This window comes from Galeopterus variegatus, unplaced genomic scaffold (assembly GCF_000696425.1).
Source record: "Galeopterus variegatus unplaced genomic scaffold, G_variegatus-3.0.2 Scaffold4762, whole genome shotgun sequence".
Taxonomy (NCBI): domain Eukaryota; kingdom Metazoa; phylum Chordata; class Mammalia; order Dermoptera; family Cynocephalidae; genus Galeopterus; species Galeopterus variegatus.
Genome location: NW_007730873.1, coordinates 3,890 through 31,452, shown reverse-complemented (window position 1 = coordinate 31,452; position 27,563 = coordinate 3,890). Strand labels below are relative to the sequence as shown.

The window sequence follows — 27,563 nt, the reverse complement described above, 5'->3', positions numbered from 1 at the left end:
ATGGGTTGTGACTTTTGTGTCGTGTCTAAGAAATCTTTGCCTAATCCGAGATCACAAAGATTTTCTATGTTTTCTTCTAGAAGCTTTATAGTTTTAGGTTTTACATTGAAACCTAAAGTCTCTCCTGGGCCCATCTTTGCATGTGGAGCCGTGTATGGTCTGGGCTTGTTTCTGCTTTTGCCCGTGGATGTCCAGTCGTCCCCATGCTGATTGCTGGGAAGACTCTCCCTTCTCCAACATGTTGCTTTTGTGCCCTTGTCAGAAATCGTAGATGTGTAGGTTTATCTTGTACTCTTCTGTGTTTCGATCTCTTTGCTTATGTTTGCTCTAGTACCACCCCATGTGGTCACGTTAGCTTGACCGTGATTCCGGAAATTAAGTAGCGTCGGCCTCCAGCTCTGTTCTTTTTTCCCACAGCTGTTTGAGCTTTTCTTGATCCTTTGTGTTTCCACAGAATGTCGTGCCGGGGTTGACTGGGATCGTGCTGACAGCATGACAGGACGGGGTTCCTCCCTCCCCAGGTCACGTAACCCTCCGCACAGTGCCTTTCATCTGTCTCACTGCTCGCCTCTCCCCTCAGGGTGTCCGTGCCGCTGCTGAAGACGCTGGACCAGCTGCTGGCCAATGGGTGCTTTGACATCTTCACCACAGAGGAGAAGTGAGGATTGCTTTAATTGGTGACTCTTTTCTGCTTAAGCCTAAGTAGCTCACGTCTTAAAGGAACGGTAATCCAGAGATCATAATTCTAGGAGATCACTGTCTAGGTGGGTGGGAGGGGGGCAGTCTCCCGCTGTGGCATTTGCCGTCCTGGTGGGGTACAGCAGCAGAGGTGTCCCCCGCCCCCCACCCCGATCAGGGGCTGGCTGCCAGGGCAGTTCTAGAAACTGCTAGAGTCTGAGGAGCAAGGAAGGGCCTGGGCTGGATAGCGGGTGGCAAAGGGGAGGTTGCAGGGGGTTTGTGATTGTTGCACGGGCCTGGGTGGAGACCTGGAGCCCACCTCATGCAGAGGCTGGATATGGGTGCAAGGAGGCAGGGAGAGGCTGTGTTCTGCCCCTGCTTGGTTCCACGTTTCCTCTGACGTGGCTCAGGGCTGGTTGGCTTCAGTGTGTGAGTGACCACATCATGGGCCATATGTCCTTCCTTCTTTGAATGCCTGATGATTTTTATTAGATCCCAGACATTGCATATGTTACCTTGTTGGGCTGGATATTTTTGTATCCTGTAAAGATTATTGAGCTTTCTTCTGGGACAGTTAAGTTACTTGGAAACAATTTGATCTACTCTCAAGTTGTCAGGTGAGCCCAGCGCAGCATGTATCTCAGGTTAATTTTCCCCACTCTGAGGTCTCTGTTCACTGGTTCATTTCTATGCTCCTTCCGGCTGCGGGGAGCAGGGCCAGGGTCTTCCTGTCATCTTTCTTGGGGGTTCTTCCCCAGCCCTGGGTAAAGTCCTTGCACTCACACGCTAACCAAGACTCAGGTGAGTCTTCGAGCGCCCTGGGAACCCCCCTCCCCACTGGCGTTCTGCTCCGAGGACCTCAACAAACTGCGTACATAGGAAACTGGGCCTCTGCATCCCACGGGAGCCTGCCGTCTCCTGAATTTTGTTCGGTTTTTAACTGTTTCAGGTGGGAGGGTGAGTCTGGTGTCTTCCTATCTTTGCTGGGTGCCTCACAGCTCAGATGCTTTTACAATCTAATAACATTGAAGCATTCGCCCTTTTAATTTGGAAAGGGAATGTCACCGACTTATATCTACGACTGGACACTGCATGCATGAGTCAGCTTAGTCATGGCATGTCATCCTTTTACATGTGGCATGATTTGGCTTGTTAAATATTCTATTTAAATTTTTAACATATATTTTCCTGGTTTAAAATTGTCAAAATAAGATGGTGGAGAAAGTACCTCCTGCTGTGAGTGTAGCTCTTATTTCTCTTTATAGTTTCATCAGTTTTTTCTTGGGTTTTGAGGCTACATTTTTTGTAGATACAGATTTAGGATTGGGTCTTGTTACTATTATAATGACCCTTTTCATTTCTAGGGATGCTTGAGCTTTCCACTCTGTTTTGTTTTAATACAGCTGCACCAGCTTCGACTTTGCTCTGTGAACTTCCTTCCATTCTTTTGCTTTCAGCATTCTCATGTGTTTTAGTGAGTCTCTGATAAACAGTATACAGTTTTCTAGAAATTTAGTCTGACAGTCTTCGTCTTTTAACTGGGTCCTTTAATCGATTGTATCTTGTGTTCATCCATTTCTGTTGCTTATAAAAGAAATACCTGAAACTGGGTAATTTGAGAGGAACAATATGTATTGCTTACGGTTGCAGAGGCTGGGAAGTCCAAAGTCCAGGGAACACACCTGGTGAGGACCTTCTTGGTATTGACTCTACAGTGATACAGGGTTCACATGACAAAATGCCAGGAGGGGGAGAGAGAGAGCACGCGAGCACCTGCGAGCATGTTGCACACACTCTCCTTTTAAAGCCACCAGGACCACGCCCATCACTCCATGAGTGGATCAGTCCTTTCACATGGGCACAGTCCTCACAATCTAACCAGCTCTTCAAGGCCCTGCCTTAATTATCATAATTGGATTTCCCACCCTCCTAACACTGTCACTATGGGGACATTAAGTCTGCAGCACATCACATCCATCCTCTGGGTTTAAGTCTGCCGTTTGAGGACATGTTTCCATTTGTTCTGCTGTGCTGTGTCCCCTCTCTTCTGCTTAATAAAATAATTTGTATTCCGTTTTTCTCATATATTTGAGATTTTTCACTTTTTTCTTTCAATTTAGCCTAGAAATTACCCCGAAAATTCTTGACTTAGCAGAGTTCAGTTTTCAGTATTTTTTCCTTCCTCTTGGATAGCACAGGATATTGGAACAGGTTTCTGCCTGTTCCCTCTTGAGTTACATTATTTCACATATTTTGTTTTAGATACGTGTAATTTTCCATTTGTTGTTTTGTGCAATTAGTGTTTATTTTGAATTGTCCACATTTTTGCTACTTTTTTGTCCTCGTTGCTTACTGCATTTGGAGACGACCACCCTCCTGCCCAGTCTGGGATCACATCCCCTCTACCTAAAGAACATCCTTTGGAATCTCCTCTGGTGAGGTCTGCTGGTGGTAATGTGTCTGCTTTTATTTGCAAATTATTTTCAGAGGCTATAGAATTCGAGGCAGCTGTTTATTTCAGCACTTAAGGGTATTTTCCCACTCCTTCTGGCTTCTTTTGAGCAGTCACCTGTCATAAGCACTGAAAGCATCCGGGGTTCCTGCCTCCTCCTGAGGTTTTCTCCCTTGTCCTCGTCTTCCTGTCGTCCTCTTTACTGGGTCTGGCTGTCAGTCACCCCCTGCGTTTCACATCCTTCCTTCCTTCCTTCTCTACTTTATGACTTCTGACCTGCTGTTCAATTTGTCTGTGGCACTCTTATTTATGGTTTTTCATTCAGTTTGTTTCCAAGTCTGCCATGTCATTTCTCACTTTCCAGTTCCCTGCCAGCCTTTTTGTGCCTGGCTTTTGCCTTCTTGAATGCCCTTCTCCTGTTGTCTTACCAGGTGTGTCTGATTTGCAGTCCTTGGGGGTTTCCGTGTCTGGAGTGTCCATGTTCCACGTCTGGGGTGTCCAGAGCACATGGTGTGTGATGTGTCTGGGGTGTCCACGGTGGGTGGTGCATCAGCTTATCACTTACTGTCTGGAGGCTATATTTGAAGAATCATGTTGGAGTAAGTTGAGGCCTGGGGGGAAGAAGTTCTTTGGCAGCAGGGCCTTAGGTAGCTTTGCTGGGCACCTGAGGGAGGGCGGTGGCAATCTGGAGTCTCCGTGACCCATGTCCAGCACTGGGCTGTCTGGACTGTCAGTGGCTGGAGCTTGGATCTATGGCCTGGCTGAGGCAGAAGTGGCTGCCCGGGAGCCTTCGCAGAGCTGAGTGTTTATTGGGCCCACACCTCTGTCAGCTCGAGCTCTGGTTCTTGTCCCTGTTGCTGCTGAAGGCTCGGAACGACACTGCTCAGCCCCCATGTGCTCTGTGGAGCTGCGGTCCTCCCGACGATGCTGTAGCAGCCCAAGTGCTGGGCTCCTCTCTGGAGGCACAGGGGCACCCCGCTGTGCTGAGAACAGACTCGGAGGGCAGGGGGCGGGGGGCCCCAGGGGCTGCTGTAAATTCCTGTGAGAGAGGAGCCAGGAGAGGGCTGGACTTGAGGTGCATGCTGCTGTGACCTGCGAGCTCGCTGGCAGGTCAGGGGACACGGGAGCCAGGGATGGCCGTGGACCTCCTGGACTGAGCAACTGGAAGGATGGCAGGAAACTGGATGGCACCAGTGGGATCCGGGGCCTCTGGAAATCCGGTTTGTAGATGTTTGGGTTGAGGTGCTTATTAGATCCCATCCAGAAGAAAGGGATCTGCAGGGCTGCAGCTCAGTAGAAAGTCCTCAGAGTGGGCAGTGTGTGAGCCACGGTCACCGAGGGTGTGGGTGTGGACCTAGAAGGGCCTGACAGAGCTGTGGGGTGCCAGCAAGTGGTCGGGGTCAGAGACACATGTGATCACCTGTCAGTGGCAGTGAAGACCTGGGGGCTGGGAGGCAGTGCCAGTGAGGGGCTGAGGGACCTCGTCTGCTGCTTTATCCCAAGGGGAAGGGAGTGTTCTTCTGGGGCCACTTTCAGTCTGGGCAGCTGCTGGCACGGACTGACCCTGAAATGGCAGCTGCCTGGTGTGATGGGTCCCCAGGGTGGGGATGGTTGGGGCCTGGCGAGGGCTTGGGCATCCTCCCCTCCTGTGATCCTGGGGGCAGGAGCTGGCCTGGGCCATGGCGTGGGCCTCTTCTGTTGAGGTGAGTCATTTGGGCGCAGGTGATGCCTTCATGACTACACTGGGGTCAGCCTGCCCAGCGTTTGTGAACACCGTGGGTGCACGAGGCAGGCGGGTGTCTGCTCTCTGCTGCAGTTGTTGGAGGAGTAGAGAGATGGCCTTCCATCCCCAGGAGGCTGGCCTCTGGTCACAGACGTCTGTAGGCGTCCTCTCCAGAACAGCTCGCTCTCTTTCCAGCCACCCCTTCTGTGTGAAGCTGCTTGCGCTCTGCAAGGAAGAAATCAAGAAGTCAAAAGATGTCCAGAAGCTTCGGTCAAGCATCGCAGTGTGAGTTTTCAGCATTCCTGCCTGAGACAGTGGCTGAGCGCACAGCTGCAGCTCTTGGGGGGAAGCAGCCTGCTTTGATCCCAAGGCTGTCTAAAGTCATGAGTCATGATGTCCGTTTAAAACGATTGTGCCAAAAGCTGAGGCAGCCCCAGCAAAGCGGGTCAAACAATGACAATTGTGGGCATTTCTGCCAGAATGGGCACTGTGCCCTGCCCGCCTGCAGCCCTTGGAGCACGGTCCTGTCCTGTGGGGTGGGGGTCACGAGGGACCCCTGGAGAGGAGGAGTGTGCGTTGAGGCTGTCTTGAACTGAGGCAGGTTTGCGTAGACGCCGAACCTGCACAGCCCCAGGGGGCCCCGGGTGTGCTTGCTTCCCAGCACCTGCTTTCCCTGTGCGACCTTCACACACACACACACACGCACGCACACACACACACACACACACACACACGTGCACACGCAGGACAGGGCCCTTGGCCTGCCCCATGCTCAGGCGTGTGCTGCTCTCCTGCAGGTTTTGTGGGATGGTGCAGTTCCCCGGCGACGTGAGAACAAAGGTCCTTCTGCAGCTGCTGCTGCTGCTCTGCCACCCTTTCCCCCTGGTGAGCATCCTCCCCACGTACCATTACCACACGGACACAAGCCCCTCGTAACAAAAAGGATGTCACCGGTGCTGTGGCATTGTGGTTCTGGAAGTCAGTGTTTTGGCTTCAGGACCGGGGATCCTGGCTGGTATTTGTATTGATGTGAACTGGGTGGGGAGGGGCCACCATGGCTGTCCTGTGGGTGTGGTTCAAGGCCTCGTAGGAGGTCCCAGGCTGAAGTGGCTCACCTAGAAGCCCCCCTCCACCCCAGGGCTAGATTTCCTGGGATTTTTCTCCTCTGGCCACACACACACAAAAAAACTTTAAATGACCCAAAAATGACATTTTGCTGAGAGGTGCTGTGGGGTTCTCAAAGTAGGGTGGCTGGACCCTGGGCTCAGCACCCTCTGGGGCCCTGACCGGTGATGCAGGAACTCTTGGGGAGGGCCCAGGGTGTCTGCGAGCACCTGCTCAGTTTCACGTGTTAGCACGAGGGCACAGCTAGAGAAGAAACCAGGTGGGATTGTTTTCCTGATAAGGAAGCAGGTTTTTTAATGAGACGTTTAAATAAGAACAGCGTGACTTGGGCTGTTGGAAGTCACGGCTCCTGTCTGATGAGGGCTGCTGGCCACCAGGCCCTGCCCCGCTGCCTCCTGGCGAAGCACGTCCCGTGTAGCGGGGTCTCCCTCTGGGGTGGGTGTAAGGTCGGCTCCCTCTTTCACTGTCACCTCTGCCTCTCACTCATGTGCACTGTCCCTGCCCCAGATCCGCAAGACCACGGCCAGCCAGATGTACGAGATGGTACTCACGTACAGCGAGGTCGTGGGCACAGACGCCCTGGACGAGGTCATGGCTGTGCTCAGCGACACGGCGTGGTGCGTACAAGCGAGCCCCCTTTCCATGCCGTCCTGTCCCACGCGGCATCTTCTCCCTTTCTGCCCCCGAGCCCGCCAGCCTCTCCCAGAACCCCTGAAGGGAAGGGGACAGAGATTCCTAACCTGAGGGCCTCGGCTCCCGACTTCACGAGGGGCCGCGCTGTGTTAACTGAGGTCCCTCCCGTCGGCGTGTGGGCGTTAGCACAGCCTGCCGGAGGGGTGCCCGCTGGGGAAAGCTCAGGGGGAAGGTTTTCTGAGTGAGATTGTTTTTCTCTCAAATAGTTTTTTGTAAGTGAGAGGGTGGGCTGTTCGACCTTTGCTTGGTTAGAGGATAGTTTTTGTTTCTCTGAGGGCTGCTTTTACGTGAGCTAGGCACGTGGCCATCCCTGGGCACCCATGGGCGCTGACCCACCTGCTTTTGCTGTTTTACTGGTGTTGAGGTCAGTCTGGAAATGGCAGCTCCTGCCGCTGAATGGCAGCAATAGGGGGTGTGGTAAGTGCAGTGCAGCCGTTTATCCTGCCCCAGGACATGCCACGGGTGCTGGTGGCACAGTCCTCACGTCCCTGCGTTTTGAGGGACTCACTGCCACCGCCTTTCCTCCTCAGGGATGCGGAGCTCCCGGTTGTGAGAGAGCAGCGCAATCGGCTGTGCGACCTCCTCGGTGTGCCCAGACCCCAGCTCGTCATCAAGGTAGCCCCTGCGTCACCTCTGCAGTATTGTGGGGACACAAGCTGCCCTCGTTGCCCTGAGCTCTGGAGTGACAAACGTTCTGGGCCACCCATCACATACATGTGCCCCCATCATCTCCCCGTCATCACCCAGGGATATGGGACTGGCAGGACAGCCCTCCGTGGTTGCTGCCCACACCTGCGAGTCGAGGCCGTGTGTGTGTGGGCAGGACTGGCACCAGACCCACTCCACAGCTCCTTACTCTAGGCCCACGGATCTGTCCATGCTCCAAAGGCCACAGGTGTACGACGGTCAAGAGCACGTGGAGTGTTACAGGCACCCGGGGCTGGGTGCTCCTGCTGGTACCGCAGCACGCCCCAGCCACACCTCTCGGTCCCACTGGGAATGCCAGCAGAACCACCTGGTGCGGGCCTTGTGCTGCGCCAGCGCCAAGTCTCCCTGGTTCCTGGAGACCTTGCTGTGTGAAGAAGAGGCCTCGGCTCCCCCAGTCTGGTTCTCCTGTGCTTCCAGTATTGCCTCCCTGGAAACTGTCCTACCCAGGGCCGATGTCCCTCCCTGGCCGCCTACTCTCAGGTGTCTGTCCACTGAGGACACCTCTCATTCACCGTTTTCCACGGCCTTGGTGTGTCCTTGCCTCCCTGGAAACTGTCCTACCCAGGGCCGATGTCCCTCCCTGGCCGCCTACTCTCAGGCATCTGTCCACTGAGGACACCTCTCATTCACCGTTTTCCACGGCCTTGGTGTGTCCGAGTAGCTGCAGTTTGTGAGGTCACAGGGCTCTGAGCTCCACTCTTTGAGGGGGTTCCAGAACAGTCCCGGCATCTGGGCAAAGGGTCCGGTTGCTCTCCACAGTCCCTCATCTGTGACGTGGACGTGGTCACCACTCGCACCTGGTGAGAACTCGCTGGGCCGTCTCCCGGTCCCCGATGCCTCGTGAGCTGTGTCCTCTGGAGACATTGCTCTTGAACTTTTCACAGAGCAGGAACCTACCTGCAGAAAAGAGACTGGTCCTGGTGTACAACTCACCCGACCAAGAGCAGAGTGGACCCTCCTGCGCAGTCCTGATGGCCTGTGGCAGACCCACACCCCAGCGTGTGCCCTGGGCCTGCAGCCAGCATGGATCCCGGTCTCAGCTGGATACACCTAGCAGAGGAGCTGCCCTGGTTTCCCTGGTGACAGACATGGCACCTGTTCATGTGATCACTGGCCACTTAACACTGTCCAGTGCCTGCTTAGATGTTTCCCTGTTTTCTCCGGGTTGTCTGTCAGATTCCAACTTAGCATTTTCCCCCCTTTTTATTTAGTGTTCTGTTTCGTTTGGTATCTTTGCCTACTCTAGGGTTATGCGGATGGTCTCCTGTTTCTTTTCCAAAAGCTAAATTGTTTTACCTCGTATGTGGTAATTTCACAGTCCGCCTGGAATCCTTTTGTACTGGAGGGAGTATCACTATGCGTATTTTCTGTGTCTAGTTGACCAGCTCCATTCTTAGTTGAGTGCAGTGTCACCACTGTCATGAGTCAGGTGACTGTTTTTGGAGTCTCTGTTCTGGTCCACGGATCTTTTTGTTCTTCGTAAGCCAGTGTCCGCCTGCTGCGGGGTTGGCTGAGGTTGCTTGGAGCCTGCACATTGGTTTGGAGGGAAGTGACATCTGGAACATCGAGTCCTCTACCATGAACATGGTTTATCTACTTATGTAGGAGCTTGCTCTGTGTTTTGTAGTTTTTGAAGTAGAGACGTGGCACATTTTTTTGTGACTGTCCCACAGTTCTTGGATAATCTCTTGTTTTTCCTTTTGATCTGTCCTTCTCTTTGTATTCCATCTGGGAAGTTCCTGTTGACCTGCCTCCACGCTCCCTGATTCTTTCCTTCGCCGTGTCTGCTCTTCTGAAGAGCCCATCAGAGGCATTCTTCTTTATTGATTGCCAGCATCACCTCTTGAGTCTTAGAGTTTCTGTCTCTATGCCGTGGTGCCCATCTGTTTCCATCAGAGCCCTTAGCATATTAATCACAGGTGTTTTGAGTTCCCAGTCTTATCAGACAACATCTCTGCCATGTCTGAGTCTGGTTCTCATCTGTCTCTTTGGATTGTGCTTTTTCTTGGCATGTTTTGTAAGTTTTTTTTTTTTTTTTTTGGTGGCTGGTGGGTACAGAGAACTGAACCCTTAACCTTGGTGTTACAAGGCCATGCTCCAACTGGCCAGCCCCATGTCTTGTAAACTTTTGTAGAGAGCCAGACATTGTGTTGGTAAATGGTATGAGGATTTGTTTTCCTGGCTGGGAGTTACTGTGCTTAATGTTTGCTATAGCTGTGGGTTCTGGAAGCTTCCAATTCCTGTAGAATCCTTTTTTTTCCCCACTTGACTTTGGGTTTCCCTGTGTCCCCCTCAGAGCCCAAGTCCTGCAGTTCTTTCAGCTGGAACCCATGGTTATTATGATCGAGCCCTGTTGGTGTGGTGGGAGGGAGAGCATCCTGCAACGTTCCGAGGAGCTCTCGGTCTGCAGCGGGCCTGTGCCTCGTCTTCAGCCTGCACGGTGCTTCCCCCATAGCATCACTTGTCCCTTGCCTGTGTGGGCCCCGGTGTGACTGACGGTGGTTACACTTCATCCCTCTGCTAAGGCCAGGAGGGAGTCCTTTTTAGTCTTCCCCAGGAACCCATCAGGAGAAGCACATGAAGGTGTGGCACCCCTAAGGCTGTGGTTCTTTGTGTTTTCCTGTCTCTCCAGTTTCAGGGGGGTGACCCCAGTTGTCTGATGGGTTTGAGAAAACTGAATGATTTTCAGTTTGTGCAGCTGGGAGCGATGCTGTGGCATTGACGTGGCTGCTGCAGTGCTGGTTATGCTGAAGGCTCCTCCCAGCGGCCGGCTGTGCTTTCCGCCCCTGACTCCGCCAGCTCCTGAGAAGGTCATGCTGTGGGTTTCTCAGTATCAGCGAGGCAGTGGGAAGCTGCAGCGCTTGGTGCTTGCGTGTTTAAGTGTGTGACATCTTCCTAGTGGGCCGACCATCACTTTGAAGTATTCATGGTTGTCTGTGATGATGCTTCGTGCCTTGAGGTCTTGGTCTGATGTTACTCTAGCTGCACTGGAGTTTTTGGGTAGTGTTTGTATAGTATGTCCTTTTCTCTTCTGCTGTTTTACTTCAAACTTCTGTATGTAAATGTGTCTTTTATGAGCAGTATAAAGTCAGGTCTTACCTTTTTTTGATTCAGTCTAACAGTCTTTATTACCTGGAGCGTCCTGTCCACTTATATTGAATGTGTCATTGCTGATTTGGGTTTGCATCTACCATGTGTTTTCTATTTGACCCTCCTGTGTAATGTTTCTTTTCTCCTTGTCTCATTTGGATCAAGTAAAAGTTTTTTATTTATTTCATTTCCCCTTCGGTTAACTTGCTGTTAGTTTTCTTGTTCTTCTGTCAGTGACTGCCCTAGAGACATTTTCAAAATTTTATTGCTTTCTGAAAGCATCAGGCATAGCCTGGCACCCCTTGGCCTGTCTCCGTTGCTGAGCTTCTCTCTGGACATTAGGGTCTCCAGCTGCCGGGGCCTCCTGGAGTGGAGCAGATGTTCTTGGCTTCCATTCTGCCGGCTCCTCTCAGCCCTCCTTATGTCTTTCTTGGTTGGTCAGACTTCACCTGTGTCCTGTGTATTCTCCGTTGGGCACGTGTAATTTAGACGTCATTTCTGAGAAGATTTTTGTCTTTGCCTCCCCTCTGGTGCTGACATGGGAGATGGTGAGGACAGGCTGTGCGTCGTGATGTGGTCTCTCCTGTCTCCTGTGTGTAAAGGCTGAACTTAGCATCAAACCTGTGAACTAGGGCTGGCCCGGTGGCGCACTGCGCTAGTGCGCCGCTTGGGAAGCACGGCGGCGCTCCCGCCGAGGGTTCGGATCCCACATACAGACCAGCCGCTCACTGGCTGAGCGAGGTGCGGGAGCAACACCGAGGGTTGCGATCCCGTAGCCGGTCCTGGTCCGGTCCGGGCGCGACACTGAGGGTTGTGATCTGTGGCCGGTCACGAAAAAAGACAAAAAGGAAAAAAAGAAAAAACCTGTGAACTAAATGTGCCTTTTACATTCTTATTAGGAAAGTTATCAAACACGCATCCTCTCCTGCCCCCAGAGGCAGCACTGCTGCGTGGTGGTGCTCTTTTGAGGCTGAGGTCACATCAGTCGTGTCGGTGCACCGTGTGGCTCAGGATCCCGGGTGTTGGGGAAATGGCACAGACGGAGTTTCCTGCACCCACGTCTGTTCCAGTCCTCACACAGGGGCCCAGCCTGACCCTGCTGTGTTTCTTCTGCAGCCTGGCACCCGCTGAGTCTGGTCCTGGGAGTTGAGCCTTCACGCCTGCCCAGCAGGGACTTGCTGTTCCCAGGGGAGGAGGAGCTGGACGCTGATGGTCAACACAGAACATCTGGTCCACGGTGCTTCCATCCATCCAAGGGTGGTGCTGGCTGGGGTGTTTGGCGTTGGGACTTGGAGGTCATCACCAGATGGCAGCTTTTCCTCACGTGTGCCTGCGCTCTAGTGACCTGGGGTGTCCATGCTTCTGCCTTTATTTAAACCCAAACGTACTTCCTATAAAATCACGTTCCCACCATTGTCTGTCTCTGAGGCTGATGTGTGGGAGGGTGACTGACTGCCCAGGGAAAACTGGAGGTCCCGGATTGTGGCCCTGCTCCTCCTGCAGTGGGTCAGGCCTGGCTCTGCCCAGTCGAGGCCACCAATGTGCATGTTTTTAGCTGAGAGAGGTCCGTTTTGATCAGTCGGTCAAATCATGCAAGGCCCAGAGGACGGCTAAGCAGGCGCCATTCCTGGGCCCATCTGCAGGGTGGGGCGGTTGTCCTCCCACCTGCACGTAGGTGAGTGTGGTGAGAGACAGGCGTGCAGCCCCGCAGCACCACAAATGTCTGCTGTGAGGGATCATCAGAATCCAGTGTGTGTTCTTCTAGGACAACATGGGAAATGTCCCAATTGACTTGCTCATTCTTGAGAAGATGGTACCTTTTTCTTCTAACGATAGGCAGTGCAGAGCACACACTTGTTTCCTAAGCAAAGGGTGGTAGGCTGCTCTTGGCCCCACGTGTCTGAGTTCATGCTGACCTATCCTAAAGCCAGCTGAGGTTGACGTGTGTAAAAAGTTCACGGCTTTTACAACTCACACACATCTACCTGCCCCCCACCCCTTGCTATGCTCGCAGGGGCTTGGGGTGCAGGACTAGCCCTGCTAGTGCCTAAGAAGCCGCATGTGTAGCCAGTCACAGAGGCCTGAGGGGTTGGGTGGGCAGCCCTGTGCCTGCTGTCGAGAGCTAAGGGGGTAGCGTGCTTTGTGTGGACTGGGCCAGCTCTTCTGCCTGCTTCTGGTGGGTTGAGGTCTGGGTACACAGGAGGGCGGGCAGGCACAGAACTGGGAGGTGTTCACATCTGAGGTGAAACTGTTGTGCTTCTCATTTATGATGTCATCAGGGCCACAAGCCCAGCTCAGGCCATGGTAGGAGACTTGGGCTTGACACAGGGGTGCTACACTGCTGCCTTCATTAGCAGTTGCTATTTAGGGCCTGGGTTAAGCCACCAAACCTGCTGGAAATTTTTGACTTCTTCGTGCTAGACCTTGTGGCCAATAATCTTTACCTGCTAAAAGAGAAAGCACTGGATTACATTTGTGACATTTTTTTTTATTTCATTCAAGCCTTAACACATGCCTCCCTCTTGAACGAAGAGGTGAGCTTTCTGTTCTGGATAAAAGATCAGCACTGAGCCCCTGGCCTGCCTGAGGCCAGGTGGTGAAGGGTCCTAGATGGCCAGGCCCAGCATTGGCCACACAAGGACAGGCTTGGCGCCTGCGATGTCTGTCAGGTGCAGAACTGGGGCCCCTTCCTGCCCATGGTTCACAGAGCTCCTGCTGGCCCAGGACGGTGCTGCATATGGAGGAGAGCAAGTGGTTTTTGAGAAGAAAGAACGAACTATTATTACAGAAACCACAAGAGATTCCGAAGAAATGGCATTTTAAGACATGGAGACAGGTAGGTGCACCACACAGCCCTGTAGATGACACTGGATGTTCAATGCTGGCCTAACGCTGCAACCCAAGGAAAGTTGGGTCATGCCACAGGCCAGCTGCCTCTGCCACACCGGGTCCCAGCCATCACCACTGCTGTTTCTCTCCAGAGACCTGGTGGCCTGGAACACCCTCCTCTGGTTTCTGGAGCCCACGCAACCCAAGGAAAGTTGGGTCATGCCACAGGCCAGCTGCCTCTGCCACACCGGGTCCCAGCGATCACCACTGCTGTTTCTCTCCAGAGACCTGGTGGCCTGGAACACCCTCCTCTGGTTTCTGGAGCCCATTTGGGTCCAGGTGCTGGAATTTGGTAGGGAGCCCCTTCCTCTCACATCTTACATGAGAGCCAGGAGCAGACAGCAGCAATGGAACAGTGTGCTGGCATGCTGTAACCAGTGTGCCCAATGGCAGACAGAGAAGAGCACACTCGTGGCTCCAGAAGTGGAACAAGCTTTGTGAGTTTGAAGAGCAGCAAGAAGCCAGTGTGCCTGGAACAGATGTGCAATGGGGCCTGGCAGGGGCTATGTGTGCCCATAACCACGTTTTAGCCACAAACCAGGGACCTCGGAGATCCTGAGGGTTTCTGATGAGTCCTAGAGTCTAACCCTGAAGTTTTGTTTTTGATAGCAGAAAGGGGGGGGGGGTAGGATATAAGGCCCAGGGCCAAATCTAATAGGGGACCCTCACCTAAAGCTGGGGCCCTGAAGGGCCGTATCCTCGGTGATGAGAACTAAATCCTCCTCAAAGAAAGGAACAGCAGCAGCACTCGGTGACCTTAACACTACCTGTGTGATACCCAAAACTCCCAAAGTGAAAGAGCTGATTAAACTGGACCAGGGGTGGGAGAAGCAAATCTGAAACCTTTCTGGAAGGATGCAGGCTGGTTTCTACAGAGGGAATGAAAACACACAAACACCAGGCATCACAGCAAGACTCAATCCCAAAGGACTGAAGGCAGTGGTAATACCAGACACAAAATATAAAATGAATACCTTTCTGAAAACTAAAGAGCTGGAAATTGTAAAGAAGAGATTAGGAAAAAAGAAACAGTGCCTAGAAATGAAAAATAGAAGAAGTGACATTAAAAGCATAATGGATGGATGAATAAACAACTAGACACAGCTGAAGAATTAGAGAACCAGAGGATCTGAAATTACCCAGAGAGACACTGGAAAAATATGAAAGCAGCATTCAAGAGGCACTGAAGAGTCTCACCTGTGTACAGTTGGGGGTCTCAGGAGGAGACGATGCACATACTTCATCCTTGTTGATATGCAACATCCCCGGATATAGAAGCCTAACAATCCCAAACAAGATGACAATAGCCCGGACCTGGACACGCCACATGAAACTGCAGAACTGTTAGAAGATGTGGGGAGAGGAGCAACTACCACCTTCCCAGCAGCACTGGAGTTGGTCTTTATTATACTGACAGAAAATAACTGTCATCTTGGTTGAACTGTATACCTCGTATAACCATCATTCAAGAAAGAAAACAAAACAAAGTCATTCATATAAAAGTAAGCCTTTCTAATGCATGGTTGTTTTCTCAATCTTCACACTGATATTTAGGGCTGGATCATTCCTTGTTGTGGGGGCTGCTCTGTGCATGGTAGCATGTTTAGCAACCTCCTGGATGCCAGTAGCCTTCCCCCTTCCCAGTTGTGACAACAGAAAACATCTCCAGGCATTGGCCAGGTGTCTCCCAGGGGCAATTTTGTCCCTGGTTAAGAACCACTGCTCTGGTGGATAAACCTGAGGCAGAAGAAAAATGATTCCAGTTGGAGAATGCTGAGCAAAGAAAGCAGCAGATAAAAAGGATGGCTGGATGGATTTTTTTAGAGCATGTAGAATTTCTTAAAACAAACAATACATATAAACCAAGGGCAGAGCTAGTGACTGGATTTAAAGCATCTCAAGTCCTCCTATTCTCTGGAACAGAGTACAGATAATTAAACTATCAGCTTGGCTAAGTATGCATGTTGACATATTCAGGGTCACCACAAAAAGAGTTAATATATAGAGAACATAACTTCTACACTGGGACAAAATGGAGTAAGAAAAAAATGCAAGAATGGCAAGAAAAAAAGGACAGGCTGCAAAATCAAACATTAGAAATATTTTAGCATATACTAAGTATAAATGGATTAAATTCTCCAGTTGAATGACAAAGATTAGACTGGATAAAATATAGCTTCGTGCATTTACAAGTGATACACCTAAAACAAAGGCATAGATAGTCAAAAGATACACTAAATACAAAGAAAGCTGGCCCAGCATCACTAAGAGAGTACTTATATTAATATTTTTAAAAAGTTAAGGTAATTAGTGTTGTCAGAAATTACATGATTAAAGGTTCAACTCAACAGAACTTTTCCCACGTGTATGTACCTAGTAACACAGTCTCACAATATGTTCAAGCAAGCATTCAAGAGGAAATTGATCTACCCCCAGTGTATTTTATTGAAGTTGATACATTTGATGCAAAATTAGTAAGGATTTGGTGGAAAAACAAAAGCTTGAACTAATGGAAGAGTGTAGAGTGTAGAATTCAAATGTGCATGTTCATATTACATATTCTCAAACTTGAATAACAGATGCTTTAAAAAAATGGTTTAAAAAGAAATAATGAAAACTATAAAATATCTAATGAAAGTTAATAAAATTCTAAATCACAACAGGTGGAATTCAGCTGAAGTGGTGCTCAAGTGAGTGATTCTGAAGCCTGGAATTAGATATATTAGAGAAGAAAGGCTGAAAATTAATGAGCTAAACATGATGTAGGAAGTTAGAATAAACCTAAAGAGAATAACGGCAAGAGCAGACTTTATGAAAGGGAACTGATGAATGATAAAGAGGTCTGACAGCCCAAACGGTGCTTCAGTGAAGACCTACCTGGGAGTGGCTGCCACGGTCTGTCAGCTGAAGTGCAGGAAGTCCCGGCCCTCCTGCAGGTTCAGAGACCTCAGGTTCTCCTCAAATGCACCCCCTGTGAGATCCTGTTGGGGGAGCAACAGATCCAGCTTGATAGGGCTACTGCAGAGCCTTCCACGGGGCCTGGGGGGTGGCGGTTGCCTGTCAGGTGTTCTACTGTGACCTGCTCCTCTGCTAATAGGGGAGAGGCTGGAAGGAGACTGAAGGCCAGAGGTCAGCAGCCAGGGCTGCTTGTACACAGGCCTTGTTGGTCAGCAGTGGCAGTGGTGGGGGGACTCAGGGATTGAAATGAGACTCTAATGGGCACTCTCCTGACTCCCGACTGTCCCTGGAGCTTCCACGCACCCCTCTCCCTAGCCCCCACATCTGCTGGGACCAGGGGTGGGAGGAGGCCCCTCGAACAGAAACTGCCTCTCAGAAACACTGGCTGGCCACCCTCTCTGATCCCTCCTGTCACCACCACCCCCTGAGGCAGAGCAGCAGCTGTGATCCCGGGCCCCAAATGCTTCACCTCGTCCTGTATGTTGGCCTCAGCCAGACCCCCTAACCCCAATCCCGACCGTCCTGCTGGGGGCACAGGAGGTTTCCAGAAATGCCTGCGAGGTGAGGGCAGGTGGGCAGGCTCCTGGGTCCACCCCTCAGCTCAGTGCCTGCCACCCAGGCCGCCTCCTGCCTCAAGAGGACAGGGCCCAGCATAGAGGTGGACAAATGCCCTGGGCCTCTGGCAGGATGCAGGAGGGACGCCGCTGTTCCCATCAGAGTCATCTGCCTGTCCTTGGGCCTGACGCGGGGACTCAGCCTGGCTGTGCCAGAATCCACCGCTGCTCCTCTTCTCATATTACTGCTGTTATTACTGAGCTCTGGCTAGAAATGTGTGAATGAAAAACACCCTACCTGAAAAATATGTGAAGTTCCCACACTCTGTCCTCTAGCTGCTGCCACCCCCAAACCCATTCTTCCCTCATTTCCCTGCTCCTAAACTTTGCAGAGGAAACACGCCTGGGTTCAGGGGCCATCCCTCGTGGGCTGCAGCTGCTGGAGACAGTGGCCTGTGTTCTGCCCATGCATCCTCCCACGACACCCTCCTGCACGACCCAGGCCGGCTACCCATCCATTGCTGTCCTCTCTGGCGACCTTGCTGTGTGCACAGCCCACCTGCCCCCCACCCTGAGCCAACAGGGGTCAGGGCTGGCCAGGCGGCCACCTGGATCCATGGGAGCTCAAAGGACAAGGGCCACTGACCCCCCCACCCTCTGGTCAGGCCTCAGTGCCACCACTTTGGGAGCTGGTGATGGGCTCAGGGATCGGCTGTGTTTTCTCTTGGTAGATGTTTGGAATTTTTGAATATGTATATTTATTTTTTTTGGTGGCTGGCTGGTACGGAGATCTGAAGAGAAACAAACCCTTAAACTAGGAATGAAAGGGAACTTCCTCCTCCGGGTAAAAGACATTTACAAAAACAAGCAGGCGAATGACTCGCCCCCACATCCAGTGAGGAGGTCTTCAGAAGCAAGGCTGGCCGGGGTTGCAGGAGGGGAAGGGCAGGCGGACGCGTCGCCGTCTACCACGAGACCCAAGCTGGGGGAACAAGGAACAGTTCCAGCGGCCGGCAGCGTCAGACCCACACCGAGCCCCCGTCACGTCTCTGCGCCAGCAGCAGGCGGACGATGCAGCTCGGGACAGACGCGTGCATCGGAGCGAGAGCCTCCCGAGGGCCCAGGAACAGAGTGAGACGCATGGGGCCGTCTGCAGTCGGTTCTCCCACGGTCATGGAGTCAGTCTGTGCCGAGCACGTTCCCATCAGGGATTTCTGGGGAACCATCGGGCAGAGCTCAAGACAGTGAGGCAGCGCCGAGGTGCAGCCCACAGGCGTGGCCCGGCAGAAGGACGCCACGGAGGGCGCGGAGCAGGGCAGTGGGGAGAGGAAGCTGACTCACCCCGCCCAAGACACCGTCACTGTAGGTGAACTGTGGGCTCAGATGCAAGAAGGGACATGGTTTCACACGAGACCTGTACTCTCTGACCAAGGGCGGGACCTTCCTACACAGCACACAAGGTGTTCGTCATAAAAGTCGGCAAATGCCACTGCGTTAAAAGTACGTTCTTCTGGAAGAGCCTGTGCAAAGACAGCGGGAAGTTTTAAAAGCCATAAGAAAGACAGGCGGAGCGAAGAGAAGAGTGCGACAGACTCCTCGTGGGACACGGTGTGAGTGAGAAGTGGGTGGAGCAATGTTTTCAAAGCAGTGACAGAAAAAACGACAACCTAGAATTCTGTTCACAGCAAAGCAGATCTCAAAAATAAAAGCAAAATAAAGATTTTTAAAACATATACAAAAGCTGGAGAAGGTGTGCCACATGCTCGACTGGCCAAGGACCAGTGTCCAGAGTGCATCAGGGTCTCCTAAAATCTGAAAAAAGGACCAATGACCAACAGACGGGCTCAGCCCTCGTGACATGCCTCAGCCCTGAGCAGGGAGCCTGGCATCCTGCGTACAGAGCACATGGGGGTGAGAACAGGCCTGAGGCCCCCAGTGCCACTGAGGGGCCAGAGCCGGTGGGTCCTGTGGGTGGGACTTCTCAGTGGCCCCGTGGTCACTGCACTTACGGGCATGCAGACCCCACGGTGTTCACATATCTCATCACACTGACCATAGCACTGGACGAGGACCCGGTGCTCAGATCTGGCACTTTGCAAGTTCCTGGTAAACGTTTGTTTTATGAAGAGTTTAAAGGCAGAAATGAGACCAGCCTGATGAGGGCTTCTGGGCACGCCTGCTCTTCCCCTAAGACCCCTGGCAGCCCCTGTCCTCCCACTCCTGTGCAGGCCACTAGGTGGTGGCCACTCCTGCTGTCTAGTTCCTGGTAAACGTTTGTTTTATGAAGAGTTTAAAGGCAGAAATGAGACCAGCCTGATGAAGGCTTCTGGGCACGCCTGCTCTTCCCCTAAGACCCCTGGCAGCCCCTGTCCTCCCACTCCTGTGCAGGCCACTAGGTGTTGGCCACTCCTGCTGTCCCAGCCCACAGTGCTGTGGTGGAGGGGGATGAGCTGTGGCTGTGTCCCCACGTCCACGATGACACAGCCGGGCTGCTGTGGCAGAACCCAAGCCCCCCATGCTGCAGCAACACTCACCAGCTTCACGCAGATGACGAAGGGTGGCCGGGCGGCTCGGAAGTGCAGGATGGGAACACAGGGCTTGGGCCTCTCCTGAGGGAGGGGAGGCGGTGTCAGCCCCGTGCCAAGGTGCTCATTACAGGAGACAGAAGGCCCCTTGTGGTGTGCACCGGCCACGAGCGTCTGCTTACGTGCGTGATGCACATGGAGCTGCAGACGTTGAGGACAGACAGCTGGACCCACCCCATCCCCTGCCTTACAGCCACCTGCAGAACTAGCCAGGGTGGGCCGACCGCAAGGTCCAGACCCACAATGAACATGCAGAAGCATCTCCCCCAGGGAATGGGCTCCCTGGGGCCCTGGAGACCCCAAGGAGTGGGGCAGGAGGTGGGCTGCATCTGCTGGGGGGCCCAGGTGGCCTCTCAGGGAGGAAGGCTCAGGCAGTCCACTCAGCCCAGTAGTGACAGTGTGGGGGAACCCGTGCGGGTGCCCAAGGCTCACCCTCCCTGTAGGGGCACCCTGGGGCTCCTGTGACGTGGTCCCCCCAGACCTGGGAGTCCTCGTAGCAGTAGACGCCCTTCCTGATCTTGTTCTCATCGACGTCACAGAAGGCAACCACCTGGGGGATAAGCACAGGCCGGCAGCTCAGACAGGCCAGTTCTTTGCTGCTGGGTGGGGGGAGGGGGTGGGGCTGGGGGACAGAAGGATGGGGACGGGGGCAGGGCCCACCTTGCGCCGGCTGGCGGCGGTCAAGCTGCGGTACAGCCTGCGCCCCTGCCTGCCCGCATTCCAGATGGTGAAGGCCTCCCACTGGGGCAGGGCCCGCTCTTCCAGGAACTGGACACGGTGGGCCCAAATGGTTGTCCTGTGGCAGAAGAGAAGCGTAGCTGGCACTGGCTGGGTGTGCGGGCTCCTGTACTGCCTCACCCAACCTCCTGGCCCTGGTGCACACACACGGGCAGCATCCACTCAGATACCAGGCCTGGAAGCCTGAGGGAGACACAACCGCCCTGCTGTCAGGCTGCCTGCCACGAAATTTTTGTCTATAAGGAAAGGTTGTGCTCTGTCCCATAAAATCGTAGCATCTACACCTGCCCTGGTAGCAGAAACCTCTGATTTCCCCCTTGGACCCTCGTCTGAGCACTTTCTGCCCTGCTGTGACGGGCAAGCTCCGTCCTCCAGGCAGCCGCGTCCACACTCCTGCAGCCCCTCCTGGGATCAGGTTCCTTCATATGCCCTGTGTGCGCTGCCCAGACCCTGCCCCAGCATGATGTCCAGGTGGCCTGTGTGTGGGCACCTCTCTCTGTCTCGATACCCTGTGCATCTGAGTCACACTGTAGGCCCACACTGGACCCCTGAACAGCCCAGAAGGCATCCAGGATGTCTGCAAGTTGCTGCGACGCAGCCCATCCAGGGCTTCAGTGTGTTGAATGTGGTGCCCACATCCCTACCTGTTGAGTTCTCGTGACACCTGCATGTTCCAAATGCCCCCAAGCACCTTGAAGGGCTGTGTCCACTAGTAACTCCCCCGGTGCTGGGTTTGGGCCATGCCTTGCTGTGTGTGTGTTGGAGGGGAAGGGGCCACGGCCGGGCCCCAGGGCAAGGCACTGACACATTTTCAGCCTTGGTCTGGGCAGGTTTTGGCTGTTCGGCGCTTCTTGCTGCCTTATCCTCCCACCTTGCATTTTAAACTTAAACATTTTAATCAGCTGTGGTGCTGAGCTGTGGGAATTTCGGTGGGGATTCCCCAGTGACGCTGGGGCTCACGTGGGTGAGTAACCTCCTAACCCTGGGCTCTGGCCAATCCCTTTCGTGGCCATTGAGTGCTTCATTTCCAAGAGAAACGCACACGAAACCTGCTCCATTGGCAACAGCCAAGAAAATGAAATTTCCAGGAACAGAAGAACCATGAACTTCACACAATTTAGTTTTAACAAACTGACGAAATCCTTAGCAGCTCCAGATAAGAAAGGTGGAAAATGCAGGGTGCAGTAGTCCTGGAGACGATCCGGATGTGAGGAAGCAACATGGGAGGTCAGTGGGGAACTCGGGGTGTTCTGGGTGGGGCAGGAGCAGGACGTGCCCCTCAGGGGTCCCTGGCAAGCAGAGGGACGTGCTCAACGCCCCAGGCCCTGCCCCGACAACTCCTGAGAAATGAGCTCAGCCCCACAAGGTGGGGGGTTACGGTTCTAGGTGGAGCAGATGTGAAGGAGCTTCCGGCACAGGCTGGCCAGCCGACCCCTGACCTGCTCCTGACCCTGGGGCACCCTCGCTTGTCTAGACACCCTTGCAGGTAACCAGCTCTGTGGCAGCCCATTCCCTGTCCAGCCTTGTCCAGGCTGGGCTCAGGACAGTGAGGGTGCCGTCCTGTCCCCTCTGCAGCTCAGACCCGCACCCCCAGGGAGGTCCTGCCTGGAGAGCTCCTCACCCTCACCCAGCCTTCCCTTCTGCAGCCACCTGGGCCACATGGAGACGCTAGTCCCAGTTAGGGTCCCCAGGGCAGCCCCCGACGTAGGGAGTGTGCATGCTGTGTGTGTGTGTGCCGTGAGTGCACGTGTGTGCATGTATGCATGGGCACTGCAGTGGACACATGTGCGTGTGGATGCACGTGTGCAAGGACTGCTCCTACAGAAAACTGCCTGAGACTCACCCACGAGGTGATGTGGTTTATGACAGGTTTATGGTGTCCTGTCCATGAACAGGCTGGGTCTGTCTGGCATCCCTGTGGGGGGACAAACCCTCATCCTACCACCCACAAAATCAGTTTGTAGAGACTGTGGGTCTAAACATGAAAGGAAAACAATCAAGATGCCAGAAGAAAAAAGACCTCTGTGACCTTGGGGTTGGCACGGAAAGTGTTGCGATCCAGGATAACAATGCCTCTTCTTGTCCCAGACGTGGCATCCTCCCAGGACCAGAGTCCAGAGTGAGCACACGACCCAGCCGTGCCTCAGCGGCCTTGCCTGAGCTCTCTTGGGCCGTCCCTGACCTGAGAGTGTTGGCACAGTGTAAGAAGATAAGATTGGAAACAGCCATCTGTATTTTGAGCAGTAAAAGCACTTCTTGCAGCTGGCATGTTTCTCCCTGGGTGTCCCATTTTTCATTTTTTAGTTCTTATTCACCACACCAGAAGACAGCAGTCCCAGGAGGCGGGAGAGGCGGCATTGGGGCGCTGGCGGCAGGACTGGGGTGTTCCCCTCAGCCAGGAAAAGAGGGCGTGAGAACTCCATCAGCACTGTCTGTGACAGCAGATGTGAGAAGAGCCATCACCAAGAGGACACGCACGTTGGCAGCGCGGTGCCATGTGGCTGTGGAGAAGGACGATCCATCTTCAGTCCGTTTGTGCGGCTGTCGCAGGACACCTGAAGCCTAGTCGCTCACAAGCAGCAGAGGCGTGTTTGTCATGGCTTGATCCAAGGGCTGGAGCTGCGGCATCCCGTGACCAGCTCCATCTCTCCTCCCAATGGTGCCCTGTTGCTGCGGCTGTCGCAGGACACCTGAAGCCTAGTCGCTCACAAGCAGCAGAGGCGTGTTTGTCATGGCTCGATCCAAGGGCTGGAGCTGCGGCGTCCCGTGACCAGCTCCATCTCTCCTCCCAATGGTGCCCTGTTGCTGCGTCCTCCGGAGGGGACACTGTGGTGTCCTTGCATGGCGGGAGGGGAAAAGGGCCTGAGCCAGTCCCTCCAGCCCTGTTATGAGGCACTAACCCATTCGTGAGGGCAGAGCTCTCGTAACTTCATCACCTGTCACGATGCCCACCTCTTAATTCTGCCACAAACCACATGGTGGTGCAGACAGACAACCCATCGCGGGAGGATGTGCCATCCTCGTGTACACGGGCAGCATAGCACCACGCGGCTGCGATGAGGGGCGGAGAAAACACGGAGGGACACAACGGCAGTCCCATGCCGCACAGTGACGTTTCAGTCAACGACGCACCACATACACAATGCACAACGGTGGTCCCGCAAGACGATAATGGAGCTGAAAAATTCCCACCACCTAGTGACCTCAGGTGTAAGATCCAGCGCGACGCATGTCACTGCGGTGGTGCTGGCGTAAACACACCTACTGCAGAGCACATGCAGGGGGTTGCCCGGCTTACCCACAGGTGACCCTCCCTAAGGCGCTCAGACCTTTAAGACAGGAAGCCGAGCATTTGACACACTAGGTCTGACCCCACGTGCAAGCGTGGTTGTCAACGTTAGAACTCTTGCATTTTTCAGTGGTCCCCACCTGTCCCCATAGCAGGGTAACAGTGGGCGGCATTGAGCTAACACTCCCTGAGCATCTGCCGAGTGCCAGGCACAACCCTACCTGCAATCTGGGGGGCGGAGGTGTTCTAATCCCCACTTAACAGATGGGGACAGTGAGGCACGGACAGACTTGGTGGCGTAATCAGAGGGCCAGTGCAGGTGACAGGAAAGCCACTGCTGCTCCTTTCATGATACACTTTTGTGCAACCACAAAATTGCCTGCGGATGCATTTCTCAGAATGTGTTCCTGTCGTTAAGGGACACATGACTGTATAATGTGGAGCAAAAAATTAACCCTTGCAGAAAGGATACAGGCCACATGATATTATTTACATATTTCAAAACAGGTAAAGCTTATTGTTTAGAGAGACACATACATACAGTAAACGTATAAAGAAATGGATGAAATGATAAACACCAGGTTTACAGGGACAGGTAACGTTTAATTTCCTAAAGACATTATCCCTTTATGTCTAAAGTACTTAATAGAAAAAACTTGCTAAATGGTATAAATGCTGACCATTCTCAATTTAAAAAGAACGGACAGAGTCGGGGAGCGCTCTCCGGCTGAGGACTTGGAGAGAAAACGTGAGCCAGTCCCGCCTCTGCGAGCCTGGGTTATAATTAGAGCTCATTACCCAGCGAGGCTGCCACTCGGCGCATGGTCTCTAATCCGACACAAGCTCACATTAGATCACTTCTTTTGTGTGGTGGGTGGCGAAACCTCGTGCTGAAGAACAGCTTTATCCCATGCAGGCAGGATGACATCGTGCAGCACAGCCTGTGGCCCGCTGCCTGGCTTCCTCCCAGAAACGCTGCACCCGCCGCACTGGCCCAGGCAGTGCTTGCCACCCAGGGCGACTTGGTTTCTCAGATTAGTACAGGAACGGCCATGCGCATACAAAACTCCCCCCACGCGGTCTCAGGTGCACACTGAGTTGGGCGCACACTAAGTGACCCCTCAGGATGACGGCGGAAGGGTTTCCAGACTTCGCAGCATGTCACGGTCCCACCAAATGATTTCCAGTCCTGAAAGCACCTGGCTCTGTTTACAGATGGCGGGGGAGGGGCGACGTCCCTGGAGAAACACTTGTCAGACATTTAAAACATTTTTAATTAAGGTATGATTTACATAGAGTGAAGGATCTTAAGTGTACAGGTTGGTGGGTCCAGAGAAAGAAGATATCCACGTAACCCTCCCCCTCCCCCCCCAAGGCACAGAGCACTCCCAGCACCCCAGGTCCCTCCCCAGAGGAAACCGTGCTGCGAACATCCACGCCACGGTCTGGTTTCGCCTGTTGGAGAACTTCACATCCATGGAAGCCTGCGGCGTGTCACGTACGCGTCCCAGTCTGGCTTCGTGCACTACTATGTCTTCTTATATTAGCCCATGTTCTCGCAGGTGTCGGTGGTTTGTTTCCGTTTATTGCTGCGGAGAATTTTTCACATCCATGGAAGCCTGCGGCGTGTCACGTACGCGTCCCAGTCTGGCTTCGTGCACTACCATGTCTTCTTATATTAGCCCATGTTCTCGCAGGTGTCGGTGGTTTGTTTCCGTTTATTGCTGCGGAGCATTCCACGCAGCAGCTTATCCATTCATCTGTTGATGAACATCTGGGTTGCTCCCAGTTCTTGGCTATTATCAATAGTGATATGTCGAGGAATGTTTTCGTTTCTCTTGGATAAACACCAATAAGCAGAATTACTGGGTCATAAGGCAGGTATCAGTTTGATTAATAAAAAAATACCAAACAGTTTTCTAAGAAAGGATGTACCGCTTTACACCCCTGAGAACAATCTGTGAGTTCTGCTAGTTCCACGTCCTTGCCCACGTCTGGAATTGCCAGGCGTTCATGTTAGCCATTCTAGTGGTGTGCGGAGGTTTTAGATTGTGTGTCTCTGATACTGATAATCATGAATACTTTTTCATTTGCTCGCTGACTATTTATATATATCTTGCTTTTTGAGATGTCATGTCTGTTCAAGTATTTTGCCTATTTTTATTGGATTGTTTGACTTATTATTATTGGGTTGTAAGGGTCCGTTATAGAATACTAGTCCTCTGTTAAATATAAGAATTATGAATATTTTCTCCTAGTCTGTGGTTGCCTATTCATTTTCCTAATGGTGTCTTTTTACAAGCAAAAGTTTTTAGTTTTGATGAAGTCCAATTTATCAACTTCTAAATGTTTAATGATTCTAACATCCTCTATAACAAATTTTTGCCAATCCCAAAGTCATGAAGATACTCCCTGATGTTTTCTTCCAGATGCTTTATAGTTCTACCCCTTTTACACTTATAGCTAAGATACATCTTAAATTAACTTTTCCATATGGTGTGAGATAGGACTTGAGATTCACTTTTTGTCCACGTGGATATCTGGTTGTTCCATCTATTGAAAATATTTTCCTTTCTCCATTGAGTGGCTTTGGAGACTGTTGAAAAATCAATTGATTGTGAGTCTATTCCTGGCTTCTCTATTCTCTTTCTTTGATATGTTTGTCTGTCTTTTATGCTATTGCTACATTTTCCTGATTGCTGTAGCTTTAGGGTAAGTCTGAAAATCAGACATTCCGAGTCCTCAAATTCTGTTCTTTTCTAGATTGTTTAGGCCATTCTGGGTTTTTTGCATTTCCATGTGGATTTTAGAATCAGATTATCAATTTGAACAAAGAAGTCTGCTCGGACTTTTATTGGAATGTGCTGAACCTGCAGATCAATGTGGGGACGACTGACATGTTATGACGCCTTGTCTCCCACTCTATGGAGGTGGTGTAGCTCTCCTTCCGCAAGTCTCCTTTAAATTCTGTCGGCAATGTGTTTTGTAGTTTTTAGTGTAGACGACACACACACACTTGTTAAATTTGCCTGTGTACTAAGATACACAGGTAAGTTTACTGTGTGTCTCTCTCTCTCTATATAACTGAACTTGCATTCTTGAAAACTTGCTAAATTATTGGCTGTTGTCCTGTGAAACACAATCATGCTACCTACAAATGATGATAGTTTTACTTCCACTTCCTAATGTCTATATATTTTTTTTCTTTTTACCTTACTGTACTGCCTCCAATAAAATGATAAACAGACGTGGTGAGAGCAGACGTCACTGCCTTGCTCCTGATCTTAGGGGGTAAGCGTTCAGTCTTTCATTATTAAGTGTGAAGTTAGTTGTAATTTTTGGTAGATGTTAGACTGAGAGAGCTCCCTTCCAATGTTAGTTTGCTGAGGTTTTTTTAAAAAAATAAACAGGTATTAAATTTTGTCAAATGCTTTTTCTGAATCGACTGGGTTAATTTTTCTCCTTTATTCAGTTAATGTAGTATAAAACATTAAGACTGATTTTTGAATGTTAAACTAGACTTGTATTCGTGATGTATTATCATTTCATATATATTGCTGTGATCGATTTGCTAATTCTTTGTGAACGATTTTTGCATCTATTTGCATGAGAGACACTGGACTATAATTTAATTTTCTTGTAACGGTCTTGTGGCATTCCAGTATCAGTGTCACACTGTTTTCATGCAGTGAGTTGAGAGTTCCTTCCCAATACCCGACACGTCTCTCTCCTCCTCTATTTTCTGGAAGAATTTATGTAAGATTGGTACTGCTCCTTCCTTAGATCTTTGACAGAGTACAATCTGGCTTTTCTTTGTGGGAGGTTAAGTTACTACTTTAACTTTAATTATTATTTATTCTTTAGTTTTGGCAGCTGGCTGGTATGGGGATCTGAACTCCTGACCTCGGTGTTATAAGGTAGTATTTATTCTTTAAATGTCTGTAGGATCTGTAGTGATGACCCCTTTTTCATTCCCAATATTAATAATGCCACATTTTCTTTCCTTTTATTTATTTATTTATTTATTTATTTTGTCTTTTATCTTTTTCCGTGTCTGGCAACGGATCGCAACCCTCAGTGT

The 27,563-nt window shown here is 51.8% G+C and overlaps 2 protein-coding genes across 4 annotated transcripts in view; one reads left to right on the top strand and one right to left on the bottom strand.

Annotated features, from left to right (window-relative positions):
- LOC103603718 (tubulin-specific chaperone D) overlaps window positions 1-11,883 on the top strand; it is a 152,714-nt gene extending 140,831 nt beyond the window's left edge. For all 3 annotated transcript variants that reach the window (XM_008588290.1, XM_008588291.1, XM_008588292.1), the window contains 6 exons: window positions 581-658; window positions 5,049-5,138; window positions 5,651-5,738; window positions 6,486-6,595; window positions 7,202-7,286; window positions 11,586-11,883. In XM_008588290.1, coding sequence (XP_008586512.1) covers window positions 581-658; window positions 5,049-5,138; window positions 5,651-5,738; window positions 6,486-6,595; window positions 7,202-7,286; window positions 11,586-11,600 — 466 coding nt within the window. In that variant the 3' untranslated portion in view covers window positions 11,601-11,883. The remainder of the gene's footprint in view (window positions 1-580; window positions 659-5,048; window positions 5,139-5,650; window positions 5,739-6,485; window positions 6,596-7,201; window positions 7,287-11,585) is intronic.
- Window positions 11,884-12,936: 1,053 nt separating this feature from the next.
- On the bottom strand, window positions 12,937-23,293 carry B3GNTL1 (UDP-GlcNAc:betaGal beta-1,3-N-acetylglucosaminyltransferase-like 1). Its single transcript, XM_008588293.1, has 7 exons — window positions 23,130-23,293; window positions 20,314-20,376; window positions 20,116-20,251; window positions 19,937-20,005; window positions 19,405-19,479; window positions 16,236-16,339; window positions 12,937-13,200 (listed from the first exon to the last, which is right to left on the bottom strand). The coding sequence occupies exons 1-6, from the start codon at window positions 23,291-23,293 to the stop codon at window positions 16,259-16,261; spliced, it is 588 nt and encodes a 195-aa protein (XP_008586515.1). The 3' UTR covers window positions 12,937-13,200; window positions 16,236-16,258.
- Between the last annotated feature and the right edge of the window lie 4,270 nt (window positions 23,294-27,563).

What these genes read in the sequence shown, in the direction of transcription:
- B3GNTL1 (XM_008588293.1), bottom strand. Translation starts at nt 23,293, where the DNA reads ATGGGACTGCCGTTGTGTCCCTCCGTGTTTTCTCCGCCCCTCATCGCA. An exon ending in CCGCCGCCAGCCGGCGCAAG is followed by an intron (nt 20,006 to 20,115) that starts GTGGGCCCTGCC and finishes CTTATCCCCCAG; the next exon opens with GTGGTTGCCTTCTGTGACGT. An exon ending in ACTGCTACGAGGACTCCCAG is followed by an intron (nt 19,480 to 19,936) that starts GTCTGGGGGGAC and finishes CCCCTCCCTCAG; the next exon opens with GAGAGGCCCAAGCCCTGTGT.